This window comes from Silurus meridionalis, chromosome 29 (assembly GCF_014805685.1).
Source record: "Silurus meridionalis isolate SWU-2019-XX chromosome 29, ASM1480568v1, whole genome shotgun sequence".
Taxonomy (NCBI): Eukaryota; Metazoa; Chordata; class Actinopteri; order Siluriformes; family Siluridae; genus Silurus; species Silurus meridionalis.
Window position 1 is genome coordinate 880,093 of NC_060912.1, and position 26,495 is coordinate 906,587.

General features: G+C 42.1%; 1 protein-coding gene across 1 annotated transcript in view; it reads right to left on the reverse strand.

The window, feature by feature from the left end:
• The window catches only part of foxo6b (forkhead box O6 b), a 31,926-nt gene extending 10,027 nt beyond the window's left edge, over positions 1-21,899 (reverse strand). The window contains exon 1 of the mRNA XM_046844505.1: positions 21,039-21,899. Within this exon, the coding sequence (XP_046700461.1) occupies positions 21,039-21,491 (453 nt within the window). The 5' untranslated portion in view covers positions 21,492-21,899. The remainder of the gene's footprint in view (positions 1-21,038) is intronic.
• Positions 21,900-26,495: the final 4,596 nt, after the last annotated feature.

A 26,495-nucleotide genomic window follows, 5' to 3' on the forward strand; every position in this document is an offset into this window, starting at 1 on the left:
AGAGGGGTAACCATGACTACAGAATTAAATGCAGGGGGGAGAAAGGCAACAAGCGTATGAGTTGGGGTACGGATAAAAGTATGAATTGAAAGGGATAGATTTGAACATTCGTGCAGCACACGTTCAATTCAATGTTCTAGGTTTCGTCTGGAGATTCGTACCAACTCACAGTTAAGCTTTGATCCAAACTCATTTGGCAGACGCCCTTATCCAGTTAAGCAATCGAGGGTTAAGGGCTTTGCTCAAGAATCCCAGCTTGGTGGTGCTGGGATTTGAACCAATAACCTACTAATCATATTATTCACTGAGCTACCAGATCCCAAGCATTTGGTCACACTGCCAAAAAAAGTGTCTCTGGTAATAAGCAGGTCAAGTATAAGCTTCCTGGGTGACCACCACTTTCCATTTGTTGCCCATAACACACACAAACACACACACATCAGCATTTAACTACCAGAAGCCCAGGGTGCAGTACAAAAGTCATTCCAGACCTTGACATGCTAGAATTAATCACATAGCTTGGTCTTGATCTCTACCCTCAACCGCCACAGAAACACTGATCCCTTAAAAAAATCCAGATCTTCTTGTTAAGTCTGCTTTGCTCAACCACACCGTGGCTTGTGGTTGTGTACTGCAAACACACCAAAAACGCCCATGATTGACCCAGACACCTTGTGGGTCTCGTGTGAGTCAGCAGACTGCCTTGCCCTTCCCATCAACCTCATGTGTAGTTGTGTGCATGTTCACATCCATCGATTCATCCACAGGAATCTACACCCACACACAGAACGCAATCACACACAATCCCACTCCAGTCAGAGTAATCCCAGAAAGTCTGGCGATAATCTGGGGTAAATCTGGCTGCTCGTCACCTGGGTGTCGACCAGGAACTGCTGTAAAGCACCGGGGGATTGGAGGGATCATGTGTTGGCCAGGAGGGCAGTAAGCTTTGAGAGATGAAGGTCAAAAGATTCAGGGCAGAAATATAAAAAATAAGCAAAAGAGAGCTTACAAACGTTCAGTAGAAATGGGCAATAAAAAATCGTATGTGTTACGTCGAACGGTTTCTTGTATTTTATAGCTTTTCCAAATAACCTTCAAACCAGATACAAAGCAGATCAGTATCTTAAAGCATTGTTTAGCCATTCTAAAACATTATCTTCTGAAATGTAGGAAACAGGACGTTCTGACAGTAGAACAAACCATGTAGATAAACAGGTTATTTGTGCTGCAATCCATGAGATCAGGTTGCTATAAAATCAACACAATTGCAAGACACATCTCTGACATTTTATACCTCAAGATGATCCTTCGAGGGAGACTCAAAAAGTTTGGAGATTCGCTCTGTTTATGAGAAGGTACTTTATTTGTCTACGTTTCCATACAATCACCTTTAAAACAGAGAACAGTGTTCTTCTGAAATGTTTCCTGCAAGTCTTCTTTTCGAAGAGTGTCGAGAACCTTCTGTGATTCAAAACTCAGAGCTGGATTTTTATCTTCGGGAAGAGGGCAAAGACCTCAGGAGACAAATCTGGTGATTTCGGTTGGTGTGCAAATGTCATCATGTGGATCGTTCTCTGAAGATCATCATGCACGGGTTGCCGAACGGTTTTCAGAGGGGTTGAGCTCGTAGGTCTTCCTGATCTCTCGTCAAAAATACATTATGTCAAACGTCTCTGTGGAAGATTTGCCCAGTTTCACACAGAGTTTACACTTCATTCTAACTTGCTTCACGTGATGGAATTGCAAACGTGATCAGAATAGCACCAGTTACACCATTAGTCTGGAAAATTCTTGATACCACCTCATATACATGGGGAACTATGACAAATCCACAAACATCAGTTTAGACTCAGATTATACATGCATAGTGAACAGCATTGGTCATCTATAATGTTGTTCTACAGGATATGTATGTATGTTTGTATCTATTCTGCATAGGATGGAAAGTTTTAGTACCGAATGTTCTCCATGGAGCATTAAACACAATCCTTCAGCATACATTTAGTGCATTTCACAAATTGATACTGAACAGATACGGAACATTCATTTCAAGTGGAGATTGCTGAAGGGTTCTTAGCAGCTTATAGTGCGGAAACATCTGCAACCTTGCACAACTATTAAGCATTAGTCCTCCTCAGTCATCAGTCATTATGTACAGACTTGTCAATGTTTCTCTCTCTCTCTCTCTCTCTCTCTCTCTCTCTGTCTGTCAGATATATTTTGCATAAGTGATAAGCACAAGTGTGGTAGAAGATAGACAAGGACTATGTGCATTGTAGGAGAAGAGCCAAGTAACACATAAACCATTTGTGGGAGAGTTAAAATGTGAGCTCTGTGTGGTAAAAAGTGTTCGTCTCATAAGTCTGTCTGTAGGCAATCGATGTAAATGAGCAAATTCTAAAGATACCCTTCCTGTGGAAGACATTGTTCGTTTTAGGGGAAATAAACTCATAGCCAAGCGGATTAATGAGCAACGTCTTCAGAGTTAAATAGATCTTCATGATATTATGAATACATAATACTCATCTTCGGCTTATACTGTTCGCTCCCTGGCTATTTTATTAAAAATGCTTATACACCTGCAGCTAATTGTGTGTTTTAATTAAAAAAACATCAAATACAGGTCAAATTTTAGTGATTTTTTTTTACATCAAACATCAGAAAAAGTGATACAGTGCCATTGTTTTGGTTGCCAGATTGGGATTGGGGTTTTTAGAAACCGTAAATGTGATTTTGGTGATGACCGAGATCAGAGGAGCATGACAAGAGCTGACCTGGAAAACTATGATAACTTAAAAAAATCACTTTTTTGGATCTGACGCTGAGAAGAAAAAGCTTGAGGGACATGAACTACAAAAGCAGAAGACAGGAAACTGGACATTATTGAAATCTGGAAAAAGACCCAGTGATATTTCTAGTTCTGGGTTAGAAGAGCATGTACCTAGTGTAGCTTCTGAATTCCGGTTCTTGCTTGAGCTGTAGCAATGAGATGAAATGAATAAAAGGAGTCCATATCCGTGGTAATAAACATTAATAAATTAATGCTAATTGCTGAAATTTACGCACAATCATTATCACAACCTTACAAACACCAAGGACACTGATAACACTGGGACGGCAAACAGTCTTCTGTCCTTCGTTGAAATGTCCGTCACTGCCCAAAGAAATAGAGCCACAGGAAAGTGTTGATCCACCGTGAATTAATTTTGATCTACCAAATGATCAAATGGTTGCACCGAGTGACTCACTGTACTGCAATACAGCTCTAAAACCCCACACGAATAATCCTACCATGAACAGAGTGAATAAATCCATTCAGCTTGATTTGCTTTGGAGATGGCCATGGTATACAATCACTGGGCATGCACACCTCACCATATATGACTCTTATAGCATATAATTCTGAGGCTATTTTTATATCTGGCAGTGTAGCAGCATAGCGAGATCTTTCTAGTGGAAGTGCAAAGTGTCATCCGATTGAAATATCGTACAAATAAGGTACCATCATGACATGCGTGGATGCACCAGATATATTGCTATGAATGTAATAATGCAATATTATATTGTGGTTCGATATAGATTGAGATTTTAAATAAAATGCTGGGCAAGAAATAAAACCCAACAAACATGCAAGTATAAAATACAAGCCCAGGAGATGGACGTCACCACGAGGTATAATCTTTTTTGCCTGTGCTTCTATATCTAGAGTTAAAACATAACTCATGTGGACTACTATATTACACCAAGGATACAAGGATGAAAACAGCTGTATATTTTGTTACAACTTATGATGCCTGTTTTGTATGTATATACAGTGAGGAAAATAAGTATTTGAACACTCTGCTATTTTGCAAATTCCCCCATTTAGAAATCATGGAGGGGTCTGAAATTGTCATCGTAGGTGCATGTCCACTGTGAGAGACATAATCTAAAAAAAAGAAAAAATCCAGAAATCACAATGTATGATTTTTAAACTATTTATTTGTATGATACAGCTGCAAATAAGTATTTGAACACCTGTCTATCAGCTAGAATTCTGACCCTCAAAGACCTGTTAGTCTGCCTTTAAAATGTCCTGTGTGTGTGTGTGTGTGTGTGTGTGTGTGTGTGTGTGTGTGTGTGTGTGTGTGTGTGTGTGTGCGTGTCTGTGTGTGTAATCCAAATTTCCAGATTTTCTGCAAGTCTAGTGATGCCACCCCAAAAATGACATCACTAATGGGCATCTTTATAACACTAACAACTCTCAGGTAGTGATGGGCTGATCGGATCGTTTTAGTGACTCATTTCTTTGAATCTCATTCATCAAAATCTTTTTTGTATCATTAGCCTCATTTTGTTCCTTTAATCCCTCAAGCACACTAATAGCATATATGGGAGTCACTTGACAAACAGACGAATGACTCAGATCAGAGAACTCATGAGATGGACAATTGAATTCTGTTTCCTGTGTAATGCACTGCATAGCGTTTGTGGAAGTCATGTGATTAAAAAACTAATGATTCAGACTATAAGAGTGAAGAGATGAACTACTCAATTGAACGAAATGAACGAATCACTTTTTAAGACGACTCGTTCTTCCGAGTCACATTAAAGATTCGTTCGAAATGAACGAATTGTTCATGAACGACCCATCACTACTCTCAGCGCATGAGGATTGACATTACACTCTGACTTACAATGAACTCCAACTTCAGCTGGTCTACCTATCCCCTGGATGTTAGCTCCTCGACTTGCTGGACCTACAGACCAAGCTAGTCAATAGATCAGTCCATCCAAACAGTCAGTCTAGAGATGGACTGTGCCGTATGGAGGATGTTTGAAAAGACTGAACAGATTCAAGAGCATCTTTGTGCAGTGCAGGGGATCAGAAAATCCGTTCCGCATACCAAAATAGCCTTTGAGCGAACGGTGAGCCAGACTTTCCTATCCCAGTGGCTGGCACAACAGAGCACGAGTCCAGCCAGGTTTCCCCTGACAAAGTGGCTCACGAGGACACTACGGTTAATACGCTTACGAACCTTCTACACTACATCTCACTTACTCCGACTGAATAAACAAACACAACCTTTATGTGCAATGTTGTAATTAAATGTCACTATATCGCTATGAAATAGACCATGTCTGTTCACCCGTAAGGTACCTCTTTAAAAAAAAATATAAAGAGCCCTTATACACAAATTCTGTTATAATAAATATGCTTAGTATGTTTAATAGCCAGCAAGCTGCTTCAAATGCTCTACATTTCATTATCTTTAGCTTCATTAAAAAGGCAGGAGCTATAAATATGCAGACATTTGCTCTTTCAATTCAGCCTTATATGCTGCTAAGCTGTGTATAGTAGCTGGCTAGTTTCTTAAGCATCCGCTAGCATGCTTCTGTCGAACGATTTCACTATGAATTTCTTGATTTTTTCTTTGACATTTGCTCAGCAATTTGTTCAATATTCTCACATCCTACATACAAATACACCAGCACACAGAACACGCTTAGCTATCTAAGTAAGCTAGGTTAGACAACCGTATTCGAGTTTCTGTTTCGCCTAAATCCGCTAATCACATTTATCACGGTCATTTTCTTGCCTTCTCAGAAGGTTTTCCCTCAGCACCTGTGCCTTTTGCTTGTTTATAGGGATAAACTTATAGGGATAAATGGATGCATTTAAAATGTCTTAGCATATGCATTCAAAATATAGTCTTATTTTAATCATTTATGTCAAGATTCTTCTTGAAATTGTCTATTGTAGAAAGTTTATACAAATTAAATTAAATTGAATTGTCAATATTTTTTCCATGAAGCCTCATGGTGTATGAACAAAGCTATATCTATATCTATCTATCTATCTATCTATCTATCTATCTATCTATCTATCTATCTATCTATCTATCTATCTATATATATATATATATATATATATATATATATATATTCAGAGTTTATTTTTAAAAGATTTTCATTGTTTTTAATGTCCCAAATAAAATATAATCTATAATCATGTGCAAGAAACTATTTCTAAAAGAACCCAATGATTGACCCTGTAGTCCTAAACCCTATTTTGTCATTCATCCTCTTCTAAACAGTGAGCAAAAAGACAGTGACACTGACTAATTTTTTCGCTCAAAGTTATCCTTTGTCCTAGACAGAGCATGCACAATTAATTAGTAAATCATTAATTAAGTCACGCTTCGATTCTTTCAGTTCGAGGGCACGGAGAGAGTTGATCACTTTAATCAAGAGCAAACAGATGAGGAAGCGTGCTCGCATGATTCTTAATTAAAGTGCGGCTAGATGAATGCGTTCTAGAGCGCGGTTTAAGACGGAATCCGAGTTTGTGGCGAAAGGACAAAGGCGTATTATGTACACATGGATATTTATGGGATTTTCTTTCGGATGCTGGGAGATGCTACTGAAGCTTACAGTAGAAGAATGCCTTCGCTCCTCGTGCACTTTATAATCATGTATAACACACAAAGATGTGGAGTGTGCACACACACACAAACACACACACACACACACACACACACACACACACGCTCACTAGTGCTCTGTTAGCCTGGCACATAGGGCCCGCTCATTACAACAATGCCAAGCTACCAGTTGCTAAGGAGACCTGTGGGAGAGGGAGGGTTCCTGTTGCTATGGCAGCAAGCCTGCTTTCTGCCAACCGCCTTTCCCCATGAGACCTGACCGTAGTACGCAGAGAAAGGGAATGACAGAAAAAAAAGAAGATGGAGAGGAGAACAGAAGAGCAAGCTAGTGTGTGTATATATATGTATGGGGGGGGTGTTGTGGTGGTGTAAGAGGGGGTTTAGGGTAAGAGATGTTGAAAGAGTTTACAAAGAAGAAGATGGGGGGTTAAAAAGAAGGGGGGAAGACAGGAGAGGGAATGTGCTGTGAAAATTGATGGAGTAAAAGAAGAATAGTCAGGGTTAAGGCGATGCAGCAAATACGCAAGGATGCCTTTGAGAGCTCCATTTTCTTTCCCATGAAAGAAAAGAAGCTACAGCATGGAACTGTGTTTAGATGACAGGGACCAAACACAATGTGGACCAGTGAGGACACTGAGAAACATTGAGGAACATTGAGGAACCTGAGGAACCCTGGAGTGACCCAACATTCCAACCATAAGTTGAAAATTGAGCTCTCGATGGCAGCCTTCCTCTTCTTCTCTTCATCACTTTAAATAATGGTCATAATAATGAAAATAATACTTTAAACTTTAGAAATAATTCTACAGTTGGTGGAGACCGGAGCATAAATTTTGGATGTTTATGAACATCCTATTCCACATGTAATTCCCATTTAGATTCCACGGTTATTCTAAGGGCCAGACACACGTCTAATTAAAAAAGTCAAGGCTTGAAGAAAAATTTCTAAGCGGTAATTATTTGTGTGCATTCACCTCATAATTACGAGATTGCTTACAGGATTAGAAAACCAGAGACCCTGGAGCTAGAGTACGAACTGGAAACTTTCACATTTTGGACTTACACGCAAAGCAAAGCGATGATCAGCGACTCATGGGATTTTAAAGCAAGACGCAGGTGACACTGCGCGAAGGGCGTGGCAACCTGCCACGAAATCCAGTCCAATCAGGACGATGGGTTTCATGGGTTACACTGCACGTGCTTTAGAGCTTGTGAGACGTAACAGGAATTACAATGACATTTCAGCATGAGAAGATGCAATGAGGCGCATCACAGCTCGACACCACGGTAATAATGCGCCGAGAGAAGAGAGAGAGAGAGAGAGAGAAAGAAGGAGAGAGAGGGAGAAAAAAACAGAGGGAAACTCGAAGGAAAGAGACGCAGAGACGGTTTAGAACAGGGGCATCACCAAGGCCTGGATTGAGAAGTCAAATAAGAAGATCACTCTTAGAGTTTCAGGTTCCATCTGGAGCTGCTGCTGTTCCTCTGTGACATTCTTCAGCACTTCGATTCTTCTGATCCACACGCCACACAAATCTGTCTAAGCTGATAAATTAGGCTTGAGGGGATAAGAACGAGACAATGGACCGTCTAAATGTTTCCCTCCGCATCACACACTCACACACACACACACACACACACACACAAACACACAGACACAATTCGCAGTGTGTTTACGCCGTATTCATTGTGGTCGTATAAAGGATGTGTCTCGCTCCCCCTGTGTGTCTGTTTCTCATTCAGAGGGAATGTAGCGTCTCGTTCTCATCGAATCGGTGAAGAGCCGGTTCTGTTCATCTGCTCTTATTCAGACACGTGCACACAAACACACACACACACACACACACACACATCAAACACTTGTACGCATGAACACACCCACATGAACGTCCCTATATATTTAAATACAGTCTTTCTTTATTGACTTATTTATGCATGAGTGTCTTTCAGGGGCAGAATGCCTGTTTCATACACTCTAGACATACCGCTCTCACCCCTCACATCCCCAACACACACACACACACACACACACACACACACACACACACACACACACATTCTTCCAGAGTGCTGATGTTTTAGGGTTCATTTGGTCCTACAGTCCTCATTCCAGCACGTTACCCTTTCCCTCATCATCCTCATCATGTACTCCGTCTGCTCATTTCTCATTCCGTTCTCCAACCCGTCTCTCTGGTCTACATTTAGCCCGAAAAAGAGAAAAGGAACCTCGCCATTTCTGGAACAAAGACAGCCCAATTAAGTCAGTTTGAGTTAAGGTCAGCACGAGGAGACGGAACGAAGAAAAGAGAACGAGAAACCCTGAACAAAAAGGAAGCGGAGGGAGGAAACGGGAGGAAGAGGAGAAAAAGGAGAGCTCGAGCGACTTTGTAGCATGAGAGAGGCGACTCGGTTTTTTAGCTCCTCGATGGGAGGCATATGAAATATTAATAACTGCTCCAGCCATCCACTTCAGAGGCCCATGCTAAAACTTAGTGTCTAATGAGACACTGCTCATGAATTGCTAATGAAGATGCCAGAATGTGTGTTTGGGTCGCATCGTGTGCATGTATGCGTGTGTGTGTGTGTGTGTGTGTGTGTGTGTCAGTGTAGAGAGGGGCTTTAGATGGGAGAGGGGGGTGAAGTTCAGTAGAACGTAAAGTCTTTGAGTGAACTTTGAGAGAACTATATTAAAACAAGAAAAAAACCCTGACAAACTAGTCCTCACAAATCAAAGCCCCTCCTTCACCATAGTAACACTCTATAGATATGCAAAAACATGGACACACACACACACACACACACACACACACACACACACACACACTACTACCATATGACATGTCAGGACGTATTGTATGTCTCCATACAGTCTCACACTTTTTTCAAGTTACACAAATTTGTTTCCTTTCGGACAAAGGTTCATCCTTGATATCTTTTCCACCTGAATTTCCTGCCTAAAGAATCGTTTTTCCACATTTCTCCTGAGATCAGGTTGTTTATCTGGAAAATCTTACCTTTATTGTAAATCCTGCTTGGTGTGAATAAACTCTATTTCGCCTCCTAATATTGTGTTTGGAGCTTAAAATGTGCCGCGGTCTTTTCAAGCCTGTCGGATTTCACTACGGCCGACGCGATAAATGCAATTATTTAGGCATAAGGATGAACACTTTTAACCAGATAAACGTGATTTCATCAAACGGCGTGATTCCTCGGAGAGGAAAAAGACGTAAAGCGTAATCCGTTCAGTTTGCAAAAAATCTAATCAGCCTTTGACAGGTTACCCTTTTATTTCTGGATAATAAAAACCGTTCAGCAAAGACTATCGATTTTCATACACAACATGGACAAAAGTCTTGGGACACCTGACGTTTCCATCCCAATGTCATTCATAGAAGTTCACATGAACAAGGAGATGCAAACTTGTGACAATGCTCCTGCGCACAAAGCCAGCTCCATGAACATCTGCTTTACATGTGATGTGGAAGATCTCCTGCTGTAAACCCTATTGAACACCTTTGGGATGAATGTGAACGCTGACTGCACCCCAGGAACCTCCTCACCTTCTCACCTACATCAGGACCTGTCATTACTACCTGTCTAAATGAGTCTTCAGGTTTAAAATGTAAAGGTCCTCCTGACTCCAACTGTAGTCTATAGGAGGTATAAATAGAGGGACCAAGATCTCATTCATATTTCTAATACCTCTGAGAGTTTCTGTTTGTGTAGGTGTGTTTCATCTAGGTTCTTCTGGTTTTTCTCCTCTCCCAAAAAAATCACAGCAAAAAAAAACCTTTAAATCTCCCTGATATAAATATTCCATCAAGAATCTGCTGAGGTGAAAGCAGTTACTTGAGATTAAATTAGTAATGAATCTTCAATTCGTACGTTTCGAATGAGTCTTTAATGTGACTCGGAAGAACGAATCGTCTCAAAGAGTGATTCATTCATTTTCTACTGGATGTACAAAAGCAAAGCGTCGCAAATTCTCCATAAATCATGTACAGAAAACAGAACTGAGTAGCTCATCTCATGAGTCCTCTATTCCAAAACGTTCGTCCTTTTGTCACGTGACTCCTATAGGGTTTAAATGAACGAAATGACTCAAATAAAGATTTGTTCATTTTGATGAACGAGATTCAAAGAACCAAGTCGGTACAACGAACCGATCTTCTCATCACTAATGAAAATCGGTAGATCCAGGCAATCAACGATCTTTCGTTGGAAAAATGTTAAAAGCTTTGTCGAGAAAATGTGCCTCTATACACACCGTTTGAGAAGATTCAGAGAGCTGAAACACCACGTCCATCACGTAAAGAGAACGACTGAGCTTTTGCACATCCTGTTCAGGTTTTTTTGTGTGTGCTGTAGAGAACGATGAAGATTTGGAGGTACAGCAGCAGCCGCTGACAGTCTGACTGAGTGAACCTTATTTCTGATGTCAGCTGAGCCTCATAGATGGAGAGGAGACAGCCACATGGAGCGGGTCTGCTTCCTGAGAGTCCATGTATATGTATGTGTGTGTGTGTGTGTGTGTGTGTGTGTGTGTGTGTGTGTGTGTGTGTGTGTGTTTTCAGCGTGTATGTCAGCGTTGTAATTAAAGTCTACACTGAATGCTGAGAAAGGGGCATGCCTGCTCATGCTTATGCACAGGGTTCGCTTATAGCAGTACCAATTTCCTTGCATGCGGAATGAATTGTCGGAATTAGGAAACAAAGCTCTAACTGTAAGGTGTGTTATGCATGAAAGAAAGCATGAGTGTGAGTGTGTGTGTGTGTGTGTGTGTGTGTGTGTGTGTGTGTGTGTCAGCAAAAGGCTCTATGCGTAAGTGAGGCTGTCAGTAGGCATCGCTCAGCTGAACCACGCCGGGCGGAGCACATCATTAACAATGACGAGAAAGAAAGAGGGAGAGAGAGAGAAAGAGAGAAAGAAGGAGAGATAGAGGCTAATCCACGACTCAGACAGAGCTTCTCACTGAGTTTACTCATGCAGTCAAAGCCTCACATCGAGACCAGGCCTCTTTCTCATTGCATTTTTTAATTTTATAATAAAAACATTTATTTCTCAAACTTTTCCTATTTACATTTATATACAATCTCAGCTGAGTAGCTTTAAGGTTAAAGTGGCAGCTTGGTGTGGCTGAGATTTGAACTCACAACCTTCAACCAGTAAGCTAAAACCTACACATCTACCTATTCATTAGAAAAATATATAAAACACTGAATTATACACAGTGACGTCAGTCAAATTATAAAATGTTGAATTGAAAGTCTTATGTACGTTTTTTTTGACTAATCACCATGTTGGCATTATTGTTATATATCTATTAGGGTTAAGTCTCAAACCAAGAATCATATCATACAGGCATTAAAGCGATGATGCATCCAAAAATCTCAATCAAATCATCACAATGCGTCCAGTTGTGTGACTTTGTTTTGTATGGAAGAAAATAGAAAACAGAGTTTTGTTTGTGATCAATTTTGTTGTTTCTAATGACCAATTTTTTCTTGTCAAAAGTATTGGGACACCCGAACTTTTCTGCCATATGTGATTCTTCTCCAAACTGTTACCACAAAGCTGGAGGCACACAATTGTGTCGGACGTCTTTGTATGCGGTAAAACAAAATTTTGCGTTCACTCGAACTTGGAAACCCAAATGTTCCAGCATGGCAATGCCCTTGTGCACAAATCCAGACTTTGTATCTGATGCTCACTCATGCCCAGAGAAAAAAATAAAGAAAAACCTCTCACTCATGCGACTCATGTCCTGTGGGATCCCAGGCCCAGTACACACCTGTGGATGCCTGTGAAACTTTCTGGCAATCGTTGTTTACAAAAAAAAAAAGAAAAGAATAATGTGAGTCCTATTCAGAATTGTATCTGTTTATTTGTTCATGCTGAATAATGTATTTGTATTCAGTTACATCCCTGATGTGTACACACTGGAAAGCAGAAACTCAGGATGAGACTTTTTTGTCAAAAAAATAATAATAATACTGAAAATGTAATCCGGCGAAATATTCACCTTCTTGGGGATGAAATAATTTGTATTCTTCTTATTTGTTTTTTCTTTCAAGACTTTTTTTTCTTTAAAAAAGAATACATTCATTCATTCATACATTGTTTATAGATAACCTGTTCATCCTTTCATTTTTCATTACCAGACCCATTAGCCAGCAGTTAGCATGCGGGTTTTAACACTCACAATAATGCGGCTAGCAAATAAAAAAATCACGCTAATCTAGTTGCGGAGCATCAAAGAGAATAAAGATCCTTAATGAAATCCCAGATCTGATGCAGCCGAAATTTAGGAGAAAGAAACCAATCGATAGTGGCGATGGCACAAAGAGTGAAAAATGAGAGAGAGAGAGAGAGATAGAGAGAGAGAAAGAGAATGAGAACCATACTATGTCTTGCATCAAAGCTATCATGCAAACGCTTAGATAAAAAAAAAAAAAAAAAAACAGCTTTAGAAGATGAAATGTTGAATTGCACAGTGCATGAGAGAAGGGAGGGCGTGAGAGTCAGATAGACAGATAGATAGACCGATAGACAGAGAGAGAGAGAGAGAGAGAGAGAGAGAGAGAGAGAGAGAGAGAGAGAGAGAAAAGAAAGAAGAACCGGGTTCACTCAAGGCTATGTGTGGTCTCAGGAAGTCAATAGACACATGGGCAGCATACTAAATGCAACGTGGCCTGCATCATGACCTATTTTCATCAAACTGACATGCAAATCCTCCACACTCAGCTGCCATTTTCTACCTCAAGTGTGCTTTGCTTTATAACCCCAAGTCTTCCCATTAACACCTCACACATGCCTACATACACGCAATCTAGTCTACACGTCACCCTTTGGGTTCGTGTTATATAATACAGTCATAAAACATGCATTATAAATGTAATTATTAGCTACACAACACGTCACAGCTCTTCCTTGCATCCGAGCTCCATGTAGAAACGCATTAGGACAAAGCACCACACACAGGACACACATCTGGTACACAAAGAGTACAATGAAAGTTGTAGACGCTTGAGATGAGGAGCACTGTCTGACTGCATGACTACATCTTAGACCGCTAACGACAGTAAAGCACGTGCTGTAATTCTCCTCTCGTTTACAAGCCAATAGCGAGGGCTGTATATCCCGAAGCTCAGGCATCAAAGTGGGACACTGGAGGGTATCACGAGCTCCGCTGCACAGTCCGCAGAGGCCGCATTAATCACTGCCGCTCTCCTGTCGCTGATTACGGCTCATCCATCTCCCCTCGCCCAATGGGAGAAAGCCTCATGAATTTCTGATTAAAAATCTAAGTACCTCATAATACCAACACATAACTGATCCTCAACTGATTCAGCGAACAGAGCGATGATCTACTTTTTGGCGTCATTTAACCGATTTTTTTAACCTTTCCGTCTTCACTAGCATTCGATCTGCATGGGTGAATTGCAAAACAAACCGCCATTTTGTTTGACCTGATCCCTAAATGATGACAAAACATTTAATCATGTGACTTAATGATTTAGTACGAAAGGAAAAAAGTAATACAGGTAGTCCCCGACTTGCGATGGAGATATGGTAGGTCGAGACATGGCCTAGCCTACTCTAAAGATTGGTTTAATTTAGCAAAACAAAGGAATTTACATTAGCATGAGGTATAAACTATACAGGGCGGAGCGGTACAACCTTTGTTTTAGTGCTAAAAAGGGGAGGGACAAGATCTAAACACAAAAAACACAAAAAAAAAATACCTGCTCAAGTATCCAGCATTTGTAGCTTGGTGGTTCTGGGATTTGAACTCAAAACCTTCTGTTTAAATGATCATTTCAAATGATCATTTGGGTTTGATTCATCAAATCATTTCTCATAGATGCCTTAGGGTCAGGTGGAAGCTCAGTTGTTGAGGCTTTGAGTCAGGCTTTGGTCAGGGGTTCAAGACCCAGTATCACCAAGCTGCTGCTCTTGGGGCCTTTGAGCAAGACACTTGACCTTTTGACCTGCAGAAAAGGACAAGTATAAAGCACCTTTCTTTTTCTTCTTTTTTTCTGTAGAAGCCTTATTATTGTTCTCACCCTCCATCACAACTAGTCAGATGATAAACCGGGTTCAGGCATCTGCTGCACATGACTTTGATTTTCTCTACTTTTCTCTTTGGCTGTTTCTCTTCATCGTACTTGTGGCGAGTTTTAAAGTGGTATTGTGCGGTTCATGAGCAGGAAAATGAAAGTATTGAAGCTTATGTGAGAAAATTGCACTGCTCGAACCATTCATACGTTGAGGAGTTTTTTGTAGTCACAGCCCCAAAATCAGCCGGTTTTCTGAGAAAACTTCTTCTTCAGATATGACCCAGATCTTGGCCATCTCGTACGCACTGTATAATATAGGAGTGGATAGTTGATGCATCAGCCGTGTTTTGCATCTATTAGTCCAGGGGCTCTTGGGAAGATTGATGGCATAATGAATTTGGCTCCGTACCAAAACCTACTTGCCGATTTCGATTTAACCGGAGATCGTTAGGTACATCACAATGAACTTTCATTTGAGACTGTTTATCTGCCTTCCTCTTAATCTTCCTCGTCTTTTATCTCCAGCTCCAGCTTAATCACTACGCTCTTCCTCTCCCTCCGTTTCCTCCATTATACCAAACCACTTTATTTTTTTTTTATTGCTGTTTTCATTTAAGTGTGTTTTCCCGGCCAGTCGTCATGATTAGGACCTCAGTGGACCTCACGTATATGATACATTACATGTACATTAACATTATTCGGCTGTCAAATATTACAAATTTTACAAGCATATTTATTTATACAACTTAACAGTTAAGGGCCTCCCTTAGGGGCCCAGAAGGCATCTTAATAGGGGTAGGATTTGAATTCCAATCTGAAGTCCAACATCTTACCCACTGATTATATTATTTTATAAATGATGATAATAATTGTATTCCATTTTCCTGTACATTTATTTTGTATTTATTGCATTATAGTAAGTATGGATTGAAGTGGAAAGAAAAGCTGCATAGCGTTAGTCATGATAAGGTGGTTCTGAGTTCAGTGATTGAACATGGGGCATTTTATTTCCAAGTGTTCTGAGTTTTTTCATGAAATTTGAGCTTAAAAGTGGAGCGCTGTCTGAAGAGCTTAGCAAAAAAAAAAAGCAATCTCCGAGCGGTTTTGAGACTGTGGGCTCGAGTAAATCAAAACTCTGAATACTGGAAAAAGTGCCAGAACACAATAACGATATAAATACACGCATGGCTGTGATTAGCTACAGAAACACAGGGGTCCGGAGGAAGAATTTCACTGACCAGTCAGAAGTGATTGCTTCCAAACCTTACAGCTATATATCACCCATAAACACTATATTTCCAAAAGTTTGTGGACACCTGACCATAAAATTATAGGTGCTTTTTGAACATTCGATTTCACACTTGGTCTTATGATAATCTTCTGGGAAGATGTTTCACTAGATTTTGTTTAGTTTCATTCAGACAGATTGTAAAGTCAGGTTCTGATGTAGGTGAGAAGGTGAGGTGGTCTGGGGTACAGTCAGCATATGGTTTAATAGCAGGAGATCTTCCACTAAGTCCCATGTAAAGCAGATGTTCATGGAGCTGGCTTTGTGCACAGGGGCACTATCACGCTGGAACAAGTTTGGATCTCAAGTGGAGGAAAAATTTCATTCTACAGAATCCAAAGACAAGATTGTGTGCTTTTATTAATCCTCCTGTTATTTTTTTTTTTTTTTTACATCATTAGCCATATGCATTGCAATGAATGTTTTATGATGAATACCAATGAAACTGTGCAATTAGTATATTACATTACACACACACACACACACACACACACACACACAGAATCATGCAATAAAAGAAGTAACTCATTACAAAAAAAACTAAATACAAAATCATGTTTCTGTGGCGTCGAAAGAAGGAGTTGGAAGATGGAAACATCGCAGCTGTAATGAAGCAGGAATCAGAGTGAGATCTGCTCTGCCATGATAATGAGCTTTGTCTGAATTATTAACTAGAGTTGCATCCCTTGGACACACACACAAACACACACACACAAAACATCATATACCCTTCATATGTCTAAAAACAATATTCCAAGCACTGGAATATTGCACTGGAATATTGCACTGGAATGTACTAGAAAATGCCATGATTTTCCCATTTGGAAACAGAACTTGCTAACAAATCTTGAAAAATCCACACAAGTTCAAAGTCTGTTTTAACAGGACCACGTGGGGAACTTGAACGCACACCTGCAGCCCTCAGGCTGGTGACAGAACCAAACATCTCTCCACTATTTAAAAGTCCAAGTTTCTGCAATTTTTGTTACTGAGAAATATAAAGTTTAGAATTATTTCATGTATTAATAGAATCATTTAATGAATCAGTAACCACTTTTTCCTCTGAGGAACACTGGACATGTGGGATGTTGGTGCTTCACGGGGCCCCCTGTAGACACTGGAGTAGTCATTACACTTAGGAAGTATAAAACTCCAAGAAGAAAGTCACACCGATGTAGATAGAACATGCAAAACTTCTGTACACCAGGTGGTATAAAAAAGTGGAGACTAATGATGTACCCAACGCTGTTCTGACCATGAGATTTCATCATGGAGTTCAAGTTCAACATCAGCAAGTTAGAACAAAGAGAAAATGTGAATTTCTGTGTGAGCAAATCTGCAACAGAGACGTCGCGACGTGTCGTTCGAGGTGTTTTGAGCGACACGCGTTCTTCAAGAGCGGAAGAACGACACCAGAAGATGGCGAGAAATCAGGCAGACCTTTAACGAGATCAACCCCTGAAAACCGTTCGGCAACTCGCGCGTGATGATCGTCGGAGAATGATCCACACAATCTCAGATACGGCTGGATTGCCGTTTTGACACCTTTGCGGAGATCCGGCGCGAATCGCAGAAGGTGCTTGAAACGCTTAGAAAGGAAGGCTTCCAGGACACATTCCAGAACACTGGGGGCGCTGTATTGCTGTGTAAGAGGTCTATTTTAAAGGTGATAGTGTGGAAACGTAGATAATTAAAGTACTTCCTTGTAAACAGAGTGAAACTTTTTGACACCAACGTGTATTGGGAATGTGTCCTCAAAAGTATCTGAGACGTTGCATTTTTTTCGTATCTTAAACAGCAGGGACTAAAAGTTCACAGATGTATAATACTGTTCCATTAGCATCCATTACTCTGCCTCTAAAGATCCAGATATTTAAATCATCTGCATCTGACTTGGATTTTCTCAATTCGCTCGACAAAATCCTTCCCTCGCTGACTCAAAAAAGGACCAGCCGAGCTTAGCCATGGGCCAAAGCATAGATTTCCCTGACAAACGGTCTTGGCTTTGATGAAGCATCAGCACCAATCCAGCCCACCAAGCTCTCAGTCCTTCTGCTGTGCCTTTGTCAGGACAAAGCCAGCGGTGCTTTCTGAAGCCATTTCAGATTTGCGAGGGCTTACTTGGTGTGTTCGCAAAGCTGCCTGGAATGAAGCGGGACCACTGGTATGAGCAGCCAAATTGGATCCGCCACACTTTTGGATGGGGATGGAAAGGAAAATTCCTCCATAGAAGAAGAGTGCTCTACATGCTCTACCTAAGACCTTCTTCCTCAGTCAACACTGATAACTTCTGATTTCCTTGAAGTTTTGAGGTCTTCATCTCTCTATATGCTTTGTTCATGCTATCCAGGTCCGGGGTCAAAATAGAGATAGAGCCTGTCTCAGGAACACTGCGAAGAAGGTGGAACACCAGGCCAAGTACACACACACACACACACACACACGGTCATACCTACAGACGGGTTTGCATACTCAATCCACCTACCTGCATGTTTTGGACAGCTGAAGAAACACTGGAGAACAAAGAGGCAACCCACACACACACACACACACACACAGAGGGAGAACATGCAAATGTCTATACACAGACACAGTTACCTGATCTCTGAGACCTTGGAGCTGTAAGTAGGCGATGTTACCTTCTGCACCACTGTGTCACCTTTAATTAAACCAGGCAGCTCTTTCATTGTGTGAACACGACATCCTGCAAGATTCAACCCTGAATGAACCCATTACTCTGTTCTCCCATTACAGGTCAAAGGGCTCCTAGGCTTTAATACACTTCGCTTATAGATTACTCAACTAATTCCTCCCGATTCCTGTGTTTCTTCTCTTTTATATCCACAAGGACAGTGATCTTCTGCTTGCTTTTTTTCCCCCCACATTGACGAAACACTGCGTTCTCTCGACCTCGCATTTCACTATAGTGGTTATTACTCTCACGCAAGGCTGAGAAACACCACGGTGGTTAATACAGGAGGGTATTATATACACCACACATTAACATTATTAGATGTAAATTGCTTTTACATCACGTATCTTCAGTAACTCTTTATCCTGAAGGTCAGTGTGAACAATGATGTTCTTTCAATTGATTTCTTTTACTATACAGCTGAAATACTGCATACGTAGAAAGAGGGATGGTCAGAATTCCTTTAGTAGAAAGATACAAAAAAGTCCTGTCAACCTTCACCATAACACAATCTCTCTCACACACACACACACACACACACACACACACACATTGCCTTCAGAATTCAGACAGCAGCACGACGTAACTGACAAACTGAGCTATGAACCTCACCAGTTGTACATATTTGTGTTACTATGTCCAAGCATTGACAGTTCACACACACACACACACACACACACACACACACACACAGAGCTTTTTTTTACCCTCTCACCATTTAATTTTTTTTCTTTCTTTGTCTGCATGTCTATGTATATTAGGGAGAGAAAAGAGTTTTGAGTGTGTACATGTGTGTGTGTGTGTGTGTGTGTGTGTCAGAATTAAGAGTGCATTAAAACCCGATGCCAACTGTTCAGGGGCCAACACGTGCAAGCGTGTGAGCCTGTTTTCCACAACATTATTTTGATTGAATCAAGTTGTTTTCCGAGCGTATCACACCCCTCTGACAAATCAAAGCCTGCACCCTGCTGCAAAGTCCAATAGGAGCGTATCTGAGTGACACCCAGCTGTAGATCCCGGGGCAAAACAAACACATCCCGAGGAATTAGGCCAGATTTAAATCGAGTTTCAACGTTCTGATCTGACGATTAATTTAAGCTATCTTAGGACTGCCGAGGGTTTGGAGGGTTTCAGGTCTACTTCTGAAAGCAATGCTGTTGTGGGTAAAAGCCTCCCAAATATTCTTACATTCAGATGGATTCGAGTTATAAAGAGGTACATGGTAAAAATAACAAAAAGTTTGAACCATCTGAGACCATCAGGACTTCACATAGAGTATGCACGGAGAGCTCGAGGCCTTCACGTATCCATTGGAGTGAGTCCGGCGTTTTTTGTAGGCAGTATTATTATTTAATAGCCTTTTACATGCTCTCAAATCATACAGGCTACAATAAAAGCGCTATTACCTCCCCTCTTCAGGTACTAACAACATTCCACGTTTAACAACAGTCTCGTAAACGACCAGGCTCGAGCGGAACACCCTGTTAAAGGAAAGAAAGAAATAAAATGTACAAAAAAAAATAACGTGGCCCTAAGGTCTGCACGTGTAAATGATTCTGAATTGGCTCTGAATAACGTGCTGTCTTTTGTATATCAGTGTATTACTTGCAAAAAATTTCAAAAATCATTCAGAAAAATTCAGCACAGATCCATAATCATGTTCTGGACCACTCCTTGGCAGCATTGGAAAATCTAAATCCATTTTTTTTTTAAGAAATAGTGAAAACCAGAGAGCACTAGAGAGAAACATGGCTTATGTGCTGCATTATGAAGCATGTGAACACTCAGATGGTCACAATGTTGGGGTGGGGGTTTATAAAGAAAAACAACTAATTAGATTCTTATGAAAGTATGTCGTGGGCCATTATGAGGGAAGTAAAGCGGTTCAGCATCCCAATGTGACATCATTCACATTTATCTGTCGCCAAGTGAGCTCTGGGGCTTTACTTGTGCGGTTGCACTTCATGGCTCATCATGTTACTGTTGAAGAAGATCTAATATGGTGCGTCTACGATTTTCTTGAGCCCTTGTTGTGTGCACTCGGTAAATATAACACTGCGGGCTGGAGGGGAGGTTGCTGTATTATTATATATGTGTGTGTGTGTGTGTGTGTGTGTGTGTGTGTGTGTGTGTGTGTGTGTGTGTATGTGTGTGTGGATCCCCCCCTGTTCCCCAGGCCGGATTGACTCCCTTGAGATCTATACACTCGTTAACCCCAGGCTCTCTCACACACACACACACACACACAGTGTACAGTACACATCACTACAATCTAATCAGCTCAAATGCGTCACGGAGCTTCACATTCGCACGAAGCTGGGCGGATTTGGGTTTTTTTCCCCCTCTAAACGCGAGCCCAGTACTCCGAACCCAGTGAACCCTCTCCACCCCCACGTCCCACTGCTCACCATTCATCGCGCTCTTATGCGTCATGATACGAGGCATCATTTCTAAATGATCAGTTCAGTGTGCTGCGGTCACCGGAGGACACGATGGGTTTTTTTTTTTTTTTTTACTACTACAGCAGTGAGAGCTGTGTGTACTCCCCCATAATCGTTGCACAAGCATACCTTCCAGCCGGCAGAGCTGTTGCTGTCCCCTTTATCCTTGAAATATGGCACGAAGCGCACCATCCAGTCGTAGATCTGGGAGAGCGTGAGGCGCTTGTCGGGCGTGCTTTCGATGGCGCGGGTGATGAGGTCGGCGTAGGACTGGTTGCCCCACGCGTTCCGCCGCGACGATTTAGATTTGCGCAGCTGGCCGGCCGCGTCCAGCGCGGCGGCCGCGAGGGGCACCGGCGCACCGGCGGGGTGCTTTAGCTCCGCCGGCGCGCCGCCGCCAGTGCCGTTTCTATCGGCGCGACACGCGGGCACGTCGAACGGCTCCGCTTTGACCGGAGGAACGCGGAGCTCCTCATCCGGAAGCGGCAGCTGCGACCAGGTGCAGGAGCGCGCACGGCCGTAATCCGCGTCACGTTCAACCTGATGCGCGTCCATTCCGCCGTTCTCCATCATCATCAGCATCTGGGCGGTTTTCTCTCTCTTTTTCTTTCTTTCGGCAACGTCAAAAAAAATCAACCAAATCGTAAAATCCAACGTCGAGTCGAGTCTGATTTTGCCCTCCGCCTGGTCCTTCGTCTTTTTTCTTATTTTTCTTCTTCACGGTCGGATCCGAAACGAGCAAGAACCGGGAGCGCGGCGAGCCGCGGAGCGCGCGCTCATTGTGTAAGACGCGTCTGCAATATCAGAAGCGAGCACGCGAGTGCAGCCGGCGCGCCGTGGAGAGCGTCGGGCTTTTCTTCCATCGTACTGAGCGCGTTGGAAATCACACGCCCATCGGCGCGCCGCCGTGCCACGTTCCGAGCCACAGGAGGAAGCCTGAAAGATTCAGACTCCCCCTTTCTCTCTCTCCCTTTCTCTCTCTCTCTCACTCTCTCTCTCTCTCTCTCTCTCTCTCTTTTGCGCGCAGCAACAGTTGATTGTTCTGACAGACTGCTCAGAAAGACTCGTCAATTTCTATCTCATCGAGATCCAAAGAGGAAAGAAAATGACAGAAAGACAGAGAAAAAAAATAAGTCTGATCTCCAGTTTTGGTTCGGGTTTTTTTTTTTCGCCCCTTTAACAGGATTCACACTCAAAACGCTCACGCAAAAAAAAGGATTGACAGCGAGCGAGTGCGCGCGCGCGCGTGCGTGCGTGCGCCACGACCGCGTTTGTACTCCACCTCACGTGGAATCGTTAACGAACGCAGGAACGAGCGCGTGCAAGATATCTCGTTCTTCGTGCCTAAATTGTGGACAAAAAAAACGCACGACTGGTTTACACGAATCAGTCCCTCTGGACCCTTCCATCCAAAACAGGAGCACTGGATAGATCAAATTCTGTGCGCCATGGATAGGTGTTTATTCTTCACGATGATTACGCACGTGTGCATATACAGGAGAAAATCCACGTTATAATGTAGCTCATAAATGTATTAACCTCTTTTCAATCACAAAAATGGAGCTTAAGATATCAAGAAAATAAAGTTTGGTTAATAAAATCAGCCTTGAATAGAGAGAAAAAGAAAAGAAAAATGCACGGCTGTGTGTTTTGTAACCTTTCCCCCTTGCGGGAGCGCGTGCCACCTGTTGCACCGACAGGTTGAGGTGTGTGACAGGAGTGTTAACGACTCGGTGCGATGCATCTGATCTTATCGGATACTTCTGTCCAGGGGGGGGGTCTACGTTTTTTTTTAATGGGGTGGCAAAGAGGGGGGGGGGCATGAACCAGTCAGGGTTTGACTGTGCCCCTCTAGACACGCCCTGCTCCTGTTGAGCTTCATGGCAGAATTCTGGATCTGGACAAAATATTAGGTGCTATGTAGAGACTAAGAAAGAACGCGAGAGATACAGAACCATGTGAGACGCGTTCAGCGCCATATCTGAGAGCCAGACGCGTTTAAATCCGCAGAGGGGATAAAGGGAGGCAGTAAGTGGCACATTTGGATGGCGAGGGCTTCTGGCGAGAGATAAATGATCTGCGTTCCGTGCACGAGCACGAGCACGGGTGGGCAGGGCCGGTGCGACGTGCCATTTATTAGCACCGGCCGCGTGTAAAGCGCTGATAAAGTGCCAGATTTGGCCGAGGGGAATTCCGCCGGACCAGGACGAGACATCCCTCTGAGATCCATCTCAACCAGGGGCCACGTCAGCTGGGGTGTCGTCCAGAATTCTGTCTGCTCACTAATTGTGGTGGAAAAGATAGTTTGGTGTGTGATGTGGTGACATGATGCGCGGGTATTGACAGGTCGGTCGTCATTGGCAACTGTGTCCTCAGTCCTCAACCCCCCCGGCTGTTATTAATCTGTAGAAGGACAGAGAGAGAGAGAGAGAGAGTGTGTGTGTGTGTGTGTGTGTGTGTGTGTGTGTGTGTGTGTGTGTGTGTGTGTCACTGCCTTTGAATAGTGTTGTAATGGAGCTTCGAGGACAGTGGTCATACGTGCGTAAACTGCGATGCGAAGGTAACTGGCAGGCACAAGAAGCCTTCACGACTTCTCTTTTAAGGGGAAAGTATGTAACGCACACTCTAGAAGTCACCAAATGACGCAATACATTGATTTGCATAGCAGTTAAATTGGCCCGGTGATTTGCTCATTGGCATGTAGAAGCAACGATCTCCTGAACACGCTTGAGCTGCATGTACACATGCGACATGTGCCAAATCGAATATGCGGATCTCAAACCTGAATTTCATACCGGATCGGTCGAGGCCCGGGTTACCAACGACCGCCACAGGTATCATTAGCCAACAGGGTACCGGTGAAAATTGGGCTACTGTTGGCTGAAGGAGGAGAAGGAGAGGAGGAGGCAGGGAAAGGAGGAGGAGGAGAGTGGAGGTTCGGGTTGGTACTTTAAATGTTGGTACTATGACTGGTAAAGGGAGAGAGGAAGCTGATATGATGGAGAGGAGAAATGTTGTGTGTTCAGGAGACCAAGTGGAAAGGGAGTAAGACCAGGAAAATTGGAGGTGGGTTTAAGATGATGATGATGATGCATACATATATACGTATATATCTTCTTCATCGTTTATTGAAGCAGCCACAGCAGTAATTAGTCGTTTTCAAATTCGCAGATGATTGTCTAGAAGAAAGTGGTTCTCCAATCAAAGGCAAGAGAACGCTCTGCTTAACGGCACTTCAAAGTCTCTGGAAATCTGCTCGGAAGTGGACCTGGCTAGGCAAGAGGGAAAATGGAGCTTCCATGTCTCAGTGCACCTTGCACCTCTTTGTTAATTACAACACTTGCTGATAATGTTCTGTACTCTCGGGTCAGCCTTCCTTATGCTCTCTATTATAGATATCATCTACATCTCATAGAACATTCACCGCTAAAGAAAGCGTCAGTCCCTCATTTATGGTAATTACCTCCATTAATCATGTCTAGCTGCGTCCACAGAAATGGCAAAATGGGAAATATTCAGTAAATATCCAACATGGTGTCGCATTTTTATAACAGGTCACATTACTGGGTTTTTCTTTTAATATAAGTGCGTGCTCTTACCTTTTCTTACTGCATAACTTGTATAATTTGCCTTCTGTGTGACTTACATGTGAATGAAATGGAATTTTTTAACTTGTGCTTAATACTATTGCATTATAGAGAAATATGGATAGAATGTGTACAGCAAGAAGTATCACACCATCACAGCTCCCAGGTACCTGGATCAACTCTAAGCCCAGGCTGCTGAGGTTCCTCTGATACGCTCTGAATTCTCAATAACCCCAAAAGATGAATGAACAAATAAATTCATATGGCTATCGTCGTCTTCTAGGATGTTGATCTGCAAAAACCATTACTTAAAAATTGCACGTTCCAGTTCCCTGCTGTGCCGAACGCAGTCCAGGGCTGGAGTTCAATAAGGACAGAGATTTCATGCATTCTTGCTGAGGAACAAGCAGGAAAAGTCATAAATCGCATAATCCTTATTAGGCTTCCTTTTACTTTTTTGTACTACAAAAAAAACTACGATGTACCTTGAGGAAGAACGTCTGTGCACAATGAAATCCCAAGTGTAGAATTAGCGGTCGCTGTGTTTAATTTACACATATACATGTTTATACAACGCAAGTTTTTTTTACTAAATGAACACTATAAACGTTTGATTCTACACCTGGGAGTTCTGTTTGTAGGAAGATATTCAAAGGGATGGAGCTGCCGATTATTGGGATTGTTAGGTTTATTTAAAACCTCTAAATCTGTCATTGACGTTAAGACTTCAAATTCATTATGGAGTAAATAAGTGACGTAAACCACTGTACACCACTTTGGCCAATTCTAGATACAGGACATCTTTTAATTAGTTGAAGTTAAATGAAGAAACAGAACCTCTAGCAACTAGTTTTCCTTGCAGAAGGTTTTGAGTTTGGGGGCATCTTGGTTGCTTGTACTTTTAAAGCATTTGGCAGAAACCCTTATTAAGGTACAATGATCTCACTTCTACAACTGAGCAGTTGAGGGCCTTGCTCAAGGGCCCGAAAGTAGCTCCTTCGTGATGTTGTGATTAAAAACACAAGCAAAAGTCCAACATATTCACCAATTCATTTATCAGTAATAACTGATGTTCAGGTCACACCTGTAAGTGCCATTCCAGAGGTTAAAGTTCAACATTTTTTTTAAATAGTTCATAATGAATTAAGGGTATAATTTAGATCATTCTCATGTTGGAGAAGCCAACTACCTTCTCAGAAATTCATATTGGAATCCATTCTCTCATCTGGCCCAAGGTATCATAATTGATCCACTAGAACTAACATTGTGGCCAATAAAGTTTATTTTTCCACCACATCAGTTTACCGTCAGGATCAGGGCTCGAAACAAAATGCTTCAGACGTTAATGTTCTTTGATGGGGTCACAGGTAAGGTTCTTTTCTGATGACTCTTCCATGCAGATCATGTTTTTTTTATGTAAGTCATGCTGCACGGTGACCACCAGTTGTTCCAGAGAAGCCTTTCTGCAGGTCCTTGCTGTCATTTAGAGATTTCGCTTTGCTTTCCTGCCCAGCATATGGAAAGAAGTCTAGCGTTTACTTGGTCTTCCAGATCTTGGCTTAACTCTGAGTAAAACTGAGTAGACACTACTGTCGCTCTCTATATTTCTTCATGCTCTACAGCATTGCAACAGTCAATCTGGGTGTTTCTGCACCATTGGCCAACCTAGGAATGATCCTTCTCCACAAGTCTGGACTTTTGCCAACCATGTCACTGAGAAAGAGAGTTAGAGAAGGAGAAACGGAGAGAAATGTTTGGCACGTAGGGAAAGCAGTCCAGCCAAAGCCACAGTGCTGGGACTGTGTCCCTCTACACCGACTGTGCAGAACACTGACTAATACTTCCTGCCTGGCTGTGTGTATTGTGTTCTGTTGCATTTGGCCTTTTCCTCGTCTCTGAGGTTAAGTGATGCTGACCAGGTCTCAGCAGGGCATCCTTACATCCTTTCTTTTCGGAAATCTCATAACAGTAACACCAGATATTTCCAGCAGATTGCGAG